Source organism: Sardina pilchardus, chromosome 17 (genome assembly GCF_963854185.1).
Source record: "Sardina pilchardus chromosome 17, fSarPil1.1, whole genome shotgun sequence".
In the NCBI taxonomy this organism is placed as follows: Eukaryota; Metazoa; Chordata; class Actinopteri; order Clupeiformes; family Clupeidae; genus Sardina; species Sardina pilchardus.
Window position 1 is genome coordinate 29,148,760 of NC_085010.1, and position 9,363 is coordinate 29,158,122.

Genomic DNA, 9,363 nt, shown 5'->3' on the forward strand with positions numbered 1-9,363 from the left:
GAAACATTTGTTTTTATCGTGTTGTATACTTTAGCAATCTTCACAGACAGCCCTTAAGGGCCTGGGACAAGGAGTACCGGCCACGTTCGGTCAATCATAACCCAACTCGCTGTGCAGGAGGGGGGGAAAAACAGTGCTGAAGCTTTAGGCTGACGGGGACCTCATCCTCTCTGTACTACTAGCATAGCGTCCTCATTGATTGCTAAATTGCTAAGTGATGCGTTTGTTTACACCTCTGGCCTCCACCTTGATGCTCGTAATTGAAATTTGTTTGTTTTGCTCGGGCGTCTGCTTGGCGAACGACACGCGTTCAATTTGCTCCGCATTGCTCCTCTTCCCCTCTCTTCCCTCCGGAGATTGCGAGCAAAACAGTAATTAGCATGCCGCCCAAAAATAGGACCGGGAAGGTCCTTTGAAAACTGCTAATTAAAACTCATCGAGAGCAAAGGCGGGGGAGGGCAGTGAAAGCCAAAGGGCTCTGGCCTTCAGCAAATGTCTCGAATCAAACACGGGGACAAGACGTGAACTTCGTCTCCCAGCTAATGAAAGATTGATTAATGCATCCGAGCCACCATTAGAAGATCAGATGTCCAAAAGAACATCTTGACCTGCAGGTAGAAAATAAATTTAGCCGTGTAAAACAAACTGCTCCTGTTCCTAGAATAATGCAACTGAAAAATTCTTCAAAGTTCTTCCTGTTGTCCTTTGGGATATGGACACCGAGAGTCAAGACTGCAGATGGCTCTGCATGTTCAGGTCTAGCTGAGATGAATCACGCTGACTAAATCTTTATCAAGAAGACATAAGTACATTGCCTGGCCTGTTTCACTGCCTGAGTCATGACAAGGCTGGCCAACAAAGGGAGAGAGTAATGCTTTTTAGCTCCTGTACTGTAAAATACATGCAGTATTTTATTGGCCTTCAGACCTGGACTAACTCGACTGAAACTGTCAAGGAACACTCAAAAAATCCAATGGAGGTGAAGGCAACCATTTTGTGTAGAATCCAATATTCTTCCCAGCTCCCACAAACGACAGCCCTTATAGGGCACTGAATGGCCACGTCTGAAGCAAAACAGAAGAGAAAGACAAGACCACTCGCACTCGCACTCGCACTGGAAACAGCAGCCACTTGGGTTATAGATATTCATAGCCTCCCAGTCTGTCTGCTAGCGTGACTGCTGTGGGTGTTTCTGGAATCTTCCCTGGTGCACAGTGGCAAGCCTTGGGAAACAGTAGTGTAGTGCAGTCACCTGTTATGTGCAGCTGGGGACTTGAAAGACGGAAGCAAGTAGGACAGCAGAAGGAGGAGGTAGAGAGAGAAAAGGAAGCGCCACGGTGTTCCAACAGACCTTGACAAAAATGGAGGGCAGCTCCTCTCGCTCTTTTGGAGCCTCTTTTCGGGTTCCATCTTGGAGTGGATGACCTCATTCATTGAGACAAATTGAATGGTGGTTTGAAAAGATGTCCCTACACGCCTCAACATCTTCTGCCTGCCTTCTCTGAAACTGTTATTTTCAATTTGGCCTTCTCAATGAACAGTGAAGAGTCTGACTGAATAACACTTCTCCGAAAAAGCTAAATATTTAAATGTGTGTTGAAATGAAATGAAAAGTACATTTATTTCAGGATTTCAGCCAGCTTTGTACTTTTCCAAAGTATCAGTAAGTTCTGCACTGCAGCGCTGACTGGTATATCAACTGAGCTGAGCTTCAAATTGCAGCAATCCCTGAAGTAAGGGGAAGTGTGTTTCTCTTGAAACAAAATTGGATTTCCAGTGGAAATCCTGGTGGAAAAGCTCTCTACTGATCAATGTACCCTTTTTAAGGGCATGTAGAAATGGAAATCTCATGTTTTCAGACACCACTCCAAATTCTTTACAGACAAATCGTTGGAAACGAACTAAAAGAAAAACGTGTACCTTTTAATCTCTTCCTCTTGAACATGGGGCATAGACCAGATCAAGCCAAATAATCATGTCATGTCTGAAACACTGTCCAAGTCCACACTATTGGATTTTCAATACGGAGGAACATGACTGTGGCAGCTAACACCAACTCATCGTCTCATCCTAGGCACGCGGAAATATGCCGCACTTGGATTCACCTTCTCTAATTTGGGCAGAGTGCATCACAGGGATCGCTGTGGGTCCACACAGGCAGCAAAGTCACAAGGGACATCGTCTGTGTCTGAACCACACAAGACAAACAACGGGAAACAAAAACAAAGGAAGGCACAGCTCTGCAGACGCTCACCAATATAATTCAGTTTATGTTGTGCCAGCTTTCTTGTCACAGCTCAGAGCATTCAACTGCTTCCTGCCAAGCAGTGCATGTGGAGGACAAACTCACAGGCAGGAATATACTGTACTGTAGGTCCAGGAGAAAACTTAATGTGGACCAGAAGACTTAATGGATCGAGTCGAACATCCCCATACCCTCAGTGCTGAGCTAAACAAATACAAACATGCATGCACTGAACCTCTCATGCATATGGCTGCAGAAACACAAGTGCTTAAGCATCCAGTGTCTGATAATGACGGTCATAAATAATGCTCGCACACACACACACACACACAGAATAATGTACTTGTACGCCTACAGTACAAATATGACACAATTGGTGTCAAAGAGCAGAGATTGAGATTGTGATGAGCGTTACATGCCACAGCAGCACCTATACCCACACATGCAGTACATACTGCAAGCACACATCTGAACAGAACACACACACCGGCACAAATGTACAAATTGTGCAGGCCTACAGTGCAGGACTGTGCTCAGAGAAAGAGTCACCTCACAAGACACGGACCTCACAAGACACATGCCAGTGGATCTGAAGGCATGTTCTGAAATAGAAATGTTCAACAAGAGCTTCTGGTTACATCTAAAATAAATGTAATATAATAATATAATATTTTAATATAAATGTGGTTGTGCAAATAACACCTGTGACCATGTAACATTCATATGCACCACATCTCATACTGCTTAAACTCTCTCAACGAGCCCATGCTCATGTGAAACCTGTAGCTGAATGGAAGCTCGGTGTGGCTTGACTGGTGAAAGGCTACTCTGGCAAGATATTACATAATGGCTGATGAATTCTGATCATTATTTCACTGGCAATACAGTTTATGCAATAGGGTCACAAACAGACTACACTTAAGCACATTCTGTCCAAACTGTCCACAGATTCAAAATAGTAAAAAGTGTTTCAGAGGCCTCTCACTTCTATTGTGATAAAAACAAAATAATTAAGATTTTATTACATAATATATAAGAAAAGTAGCTAATGACATTTATGTGGATATATAAGAATAGCAGTAAATAAAATGTATGTGGATCTTAAACAAACAGTAAAAGACATCTCTCTCTCTCTCTCTCTCTGTTTCTGTCTTTATTCCCCCTGCCTTGATCCCTCTTGCAGCAAGGGCACATGGTGTTGTTTGCAAAAGCAGAAGATTACCTCATTTTCTCCATAATACGAGGTCAAGATGGCTCACAACAATCATCTGAGGGTTTCATAACGATGCAGGTGCAAGAGTCAGGCTTTGTGCCATACAGCACCAGTCCTTACTAAAACCACAACCCCTGTGTCCTGTTATCGCCGCTGTAACTGTGCACTGAGTGTGAATGACACTATTTGTATGTCCCTGTAAGGCAGTATACGTAACATGTAACATGATGGCTTGAGTTTAAGGAGCTATGGTCCATCTAAGGGTCAGCGGGGTATCTAATAACACGGCGGATATGACAGGGTTCAACTGAGGAGCATGGCTGCCAAGCAGCGGCAAATTGGTGTTCTTGTCAAATTGCCTGTGAGCTTATTGACATGATTTTCAAGTGTTTTGGGAGAATTACTTGAGCTGCGTGCTCTGGTGAGGAGGACACAAGTGGTGGTGACTCATCCAGCATGCCCTGTGCGTGCAAAAGATTACCCAGCAACACGGAAGCCTTCCGTAAACCACGCTTGTGCCTACTGGCTAACTTTAAGGGACAGCAGAAATAAGACGTAACATACAATTGAACTACAACAACTAATCTCACCTTACAGGTAAAAAAAATCATATATGACAAGCATGAAAACTGATATGACAAGGTTAACACTGTCAATGTGTTCACATCCTTCAGGCAAATATTCTTGCTTCTATTCCAAGTTGATCAGAGTTCCCTGCCGCAGTGTGTTATCACACGATTTGTGCTTTCAGAATTCAAACCTGTCTAACAAGACAGTCCTTCAATCAAAGCAACAAGAAAACAGACATCTATTTCCATTCCTATTTAAATCATAAGGAACGCCTATACCTACTCAGAGAACCTCCTCCTAAGTTATCAAGGCTTACATGGATATTCAATTTGCCACCAAATGCCTTTAGCTGGTGATGAGAGTGATGAGAGGCGTTTCAGAGTAATCAGCTGACCACCGTTGGCCCTTGACCATCCATGTCCAGTCCGAGTCTATTGTAGGTGCTGCACTGACCCATCCATGCCTACCCTCCTCCTGGCATGGCCACCTGATCCATAAGCACTAGTGCCATGCTGTGCCATGTGCGTAGAAGTCTGTTGACTCAGTAAGCAAAAGGATACATCTTCCAGGGTTTCAGACACCCTTGATACTGTGGTAGAGAGAGAGGATCTTGTTTTTATTTTTCTTGTGAGAGGATCTTGTTTTTTATTTTTATTGCATGGGAGATTGCAGGGCAGGCGTCCCATAAAAGAACAGTGGCGGGTATTCAATACAGCGACGGCAGCTACAGTGGCTGCAAAACGCCCATCATTGAAAATCATGTTATCTAGCAGGGCTATTGATCGACAAATAAAAGCTGGGAATGAAATTGAATATATTCCTATAGATTGAAATGAATGTCCACGGTGATGATGTATATAACAAGGCTGAGGCACAACTGGTTTTAAAGCAGGAGTCTCAAGACTCGCTCTCTGTCCAGAAATCTCTCGTCTTCACCATGACCAAATAACAGCACTGTCCATCAGTCAAATATTCTTGCTTCTATTCCAAGTTGATTAGAGTTCACTGCCGCAGTATGTTATAACACGATTTATGCTTTCAGAATCCAAACCTGTCTAACAAGACAGTACTTCAATCAAGGCAACAAGAAAACAGACATCTATTTCTGCACTATCTATCATGAGCATGTCAGCAATCTACTCCCATCACTTGTGCACTCTGTCTAAGTGAAAGCATAACATTTCAAATGGAACATAAAGCATGTTAAAATTGGTGCTAGCTATTGATATTCACTATTTGTGCTTATATGGTTTATTATATGATATGGTTCATGAAGGCATACAACCGTGTATTGGTCATTCTAGTTTCCTGCTGTTTCTACATTTGACATGTTCATAACTGTCTACTCTTCTAAACTCTAACCTTGAACACATGATGATCCACATCCTGTCCGACATGTTCTCTGCACTCTCATGTCAACTGAATCCATTTCCAATAACATGCTCAGTTTATCCTCAAGTCATCCTTTTCCGTTCACTGCAGGTGAATTTTTCACTAGAATGTTCCAGTTACTTAAGCATCTCTGTTCAGCCTTCTCCCTGTCCTTGTGGCCCTTTCTACAGTACCTTCCGTGTCTTTGTTTAGGCTGCCTCTTTCAATCGCTTTCTCTGGAGGCCTCTTTCATTTTCCTACAAAAGCTCACGGAGGAGTTTTCACAATCAACATACTCCTTACCAATACAATGTACTGTAGATTAAGTGAACAACAGAGGGAAAAGCCTGCCACTGACAAAGCCATGTGTAAATGAAGGCAGACGTGCATACAAGCAGGTAAGAGCAATACTGCACTCACATTCACAGGGCAGTATAAGCTACTTTCCACTTAGTTGTTTTTTTCCCAAAAGTCCTGAGGAAAGGTCCAGGTCTGCACATACTGTATGTCGAATGAGAAAGAGTAAGAAGAATGTTGTGCAAATGTTCACTGCAGTGACAAAAGGAAAATAAAATGCAAAACTGAGGAAAAGATTAAGTGCAGTCAATAGCTGTTGTGCGATCGAACTTCCCTGCCTTGGCATAGGTCAATGCCTGCAGTGCCATGCTGGAAGAGTGGCAATCTGTCGCCTCATCTGTGAATTCACAGGGGGCTGGACGGGGAAAAAAATCGATGACCTTAAAAATGGCATCAAGGATGCCAACAATAAGTGGTTGTTGAACTGTTCTTTTCACAACATCGACATAACAAGCTAGTCATTACCTGGAAAATTATAGGTCTGTAACAAAGGCCAAGAATATGCATATGAATGGGAAATAAAATAATATATAAAGGCCACTTCAAAGGCTACTACAAACCAAGTCATAGGAGTTGTCCAAGCAGAATGAAATGCTGTACTGACTTGAGCTCAGACCCTGAAATCGGCTTTACAAGACGGGTCACAGTCTATAAAAGATCATCACTGTAATCTCTTATCCCCAGTGGGACAACACCACTTGGGCCACAGCTGTAAGGTCATAGCAAATTATGGATATGATCAGATGTAATCAAGCGATTTAACATGCTAGTTTCAATCTAGCCATCTATGAGCCGGCCCCCTTCTCCTCGTGTCACTGTTGTCTCCCGAGGGCCTTTGTCAGTATGCACGGCGCTATCAAATGATAATCTAATAATTGTGTCTTCCAGTCATCATTTCAGAAGTTAATGAACTGTAAAAGGTTGCACGGCCCCTGTCATACCACAGAATGAGGGCCAGTGATGAGTTAACTAACAGTGCCATTTGAATAAATAGATACATTTCAAACTCATTTAAGATAAGGAAAGTCTTCTGAAGAATATTTATTGCATATTCAGCCCTTACTCTTGATCAGGTTTCAAAATTTCCCTTCATAGATATTAAATAATCAAAAAGTAAAATAATCTCTCAGATGCAGTACAGGCATATGGAGAAAAATATGCTACCACCCTTTGAAACGCCACATTTATTCTGTGCACAGTCTGGTGTTCCTTTGGAAAACCGGCCAGCACTGCACACCTCACGTGAGACACCAGCTCTAATTTGCTGGGTCATTCTGAAAAGAAAAACAAATTTGTTTCCAAAAAGAGCCAAGACACAATATATGTCCTGAGGCCGATGGCAGCAGAAAGGCCAGAATTCTATACAACACAAGCGCTATCTACTTTGTGCCAACTCAAAGGGTTTGACAGTCAGAGAGCAGTTGTCTTGGGCCAGGTCAGGGCCGGATCTAGGCCAGGTCAGGGCCGGATCTAGGCCGGTCTCCGCTGCTATCCGGAGCACCTGCGTAGTGCCAGTGAGGGTTAGTGAGGGGTTGCATTCCTATCTAGGTCCTGTCCCAAATTACTCCCCTGTTTCTCTGGGTACTCACAGGCCCTCATGGCTCCTTATCGTTCCCATATTGTTATGCTTTTAACACTACAGTAGGTCAATGAGACGAGGCTGTTTCGGCTGATAAGCAAGAAAGTGTTTCTTCCCCACAGATTCAAGATAGGGCATGTTGGAGCATTTGCTATGGCAGTAAATATCTGCTCCAAGCATTTCCTCTCCCTGGGATGCTGTCATGAATGAGTGCCTAAATAAATGTGGGGAACAGAAGGCCATTCTAGGATAATACTCACTATATACTACCCTACTAATGAGGTAATATGACACTTTTGCAAGGTTCATTGTCTTCGACAGGTCTATAAACGCTTCGTCCAATGACATGTTTACATGAAGAGTTACTGGAGCATCTCTGTTGGTCTGATATGGAAAATGCCAGCGTATTTGTCTTGGTCACTATCTTTCAGCCAAAAGTCGACACACCTCAAATCAATCTAACACTGAGAGTGCACTTGAGTTGAACTGTATAATTAAATTGGGACGCCGGCACCAGCCACTGATAACACACTAAGCTGAATATTTGATACGCAACCTCACCGTTTTCACTGCAAACCAACAAGCAAACCCATCAAAGAACATTGTAAAGCACGCGTAAACTACTCAACAGAGGTAATAAGGCCTGCTCTTACCGCTCACATTCTTCCCACAAATGAGATGCTGGTAAGGCTGCAGGAGACCCCATAATTCCGAGTCGTTGTTGATAGCCTGCTCCAAAGTCTCCAAGGTAAACTTAGGGATTCCGTTGTCCTTCTCGATCAGTGCGCTACGTTGAACACGGCTGAAGACTTCTCTGAAGAGACTCTCCATGCACGCAGTAAGATATATAGCTGCATGCTCGTGGACTCGCAAGGCCACCCGGCTGTCGACCATCCACTTGAAGAACTTCCCGACCGAAAAGACCAGTCCGCAGCGTGCCGACTTGCCCCGGCTGAACTTGTCCCCGGTGCTCATGTTGTACAGCGACAGGGCACTAAGCGCTGCAGTAATACAATTGACAGAAATGGTCCATGAAAGGACCACCTTAATTGCGCTCTGAATTTCATGCTTGGTGCATTTAGCGTAGCGTAAGCTCAGACGTTGCGCCTCCCGGGCAATTCTCACCAGCGCGCGGCTCACCAGAGCAGAAAGCTTGGCCAGGATCTCCCTCGGCGGGCACCCTACTCGCAGTTCTTCCTCTTTTCTGAGCGCGCTCTCCACATCTCCGAGGTTCCATGGCACGTCCTCCAGCTCGGTCAATTTCGCGCACTGACCAGAGCACTCCAGGATTTCTGTGTCTTCCGCCAGGACTGTGTTTACTGTGTCCAAACTGTTATGTCTGCTGTGCATGGATTCGGTTAGATGCCAGCAGTTACCCCCATGCGCGTACGAGAGATGCGTGTCCGAGCAGCACAGAGACACGCTGGACGACCTGAAGGAGTCCGCCGCTCCACCATAACCGGAATCTAACGTTAAATCCTCCAGCGTCCTCGCAGCAGTCTTACCCTTGCCTGACATGGCTGCACCTCATAATGTATACCTGATTTTTAAAGAAATTCCAAAAAACCCGTTTCTGTACCTCACTGCCGCCAGTGTTGCCGTTTGGTCCTTGCGTCCGTCCCGACAAGTGTTTCCTCTGATCTCCAAGAGAAACCGAGACTCTTCTCACAATATCCTTTTTTCCTACTTCAACGAAAATGTGGCATCAAGTCGCTGTTGCGCGTAACTTCGTGTGCGTAACTTGAGAGCTCGTGGACTCGCGACTAACCACTGCAATGCTCTCTGCAAAGCATCTCTTGCGAGTGGGAGGGGTTACATGCAGAAGGGAAGAAGATATCCAATCAGAGATGTCAATAAGTCCGCTATGACAGGGCGAACCTGACAGCTGTAGATTTCGAACAGTGACTGTGCTTATCTGTTGCGATGTGGACCTGGAGACAAACATGACACAATTTTTCACATTGTTTATTCAGCGCGAAACCATTTGCCTTCCCCCCCAAGTATTCACACGGATATTATTCCAAGTGA

General features: G+C 44.3%; 1 protein-coding gene across 4 annotated transcripts in view; it reads right to left on the reverse strand.

Annotated features, from left to right (window-relative positions):
* Nucleotides 1–9,083, reverse strand: part of btbd11a (BTB (POZ) domain containing 11a) — a 129,221-nt gene extending 120,138 nt beyond the window's left edge. For all 4 annotated transcript variants that reach the window (XM_062518394.1, XM_062518393.1, XM_062518392.1 and 1 more), the window contains exon 1: nucleotides 7,989–9,083. In XM_062518394.1, coding sequence (XP_062374378.1) covers nucleotides 7,989–8,853 — 865 coding nt within the window. In that variant the 5' untranslated portion in view covers nucleotides 8,854–9,083. The remainder of the gene's footprint in view (nucleotides 1–7,988) is intronic.
* Nucleotides 9,084–9,363: the final 280 nt, after the last annotated feature.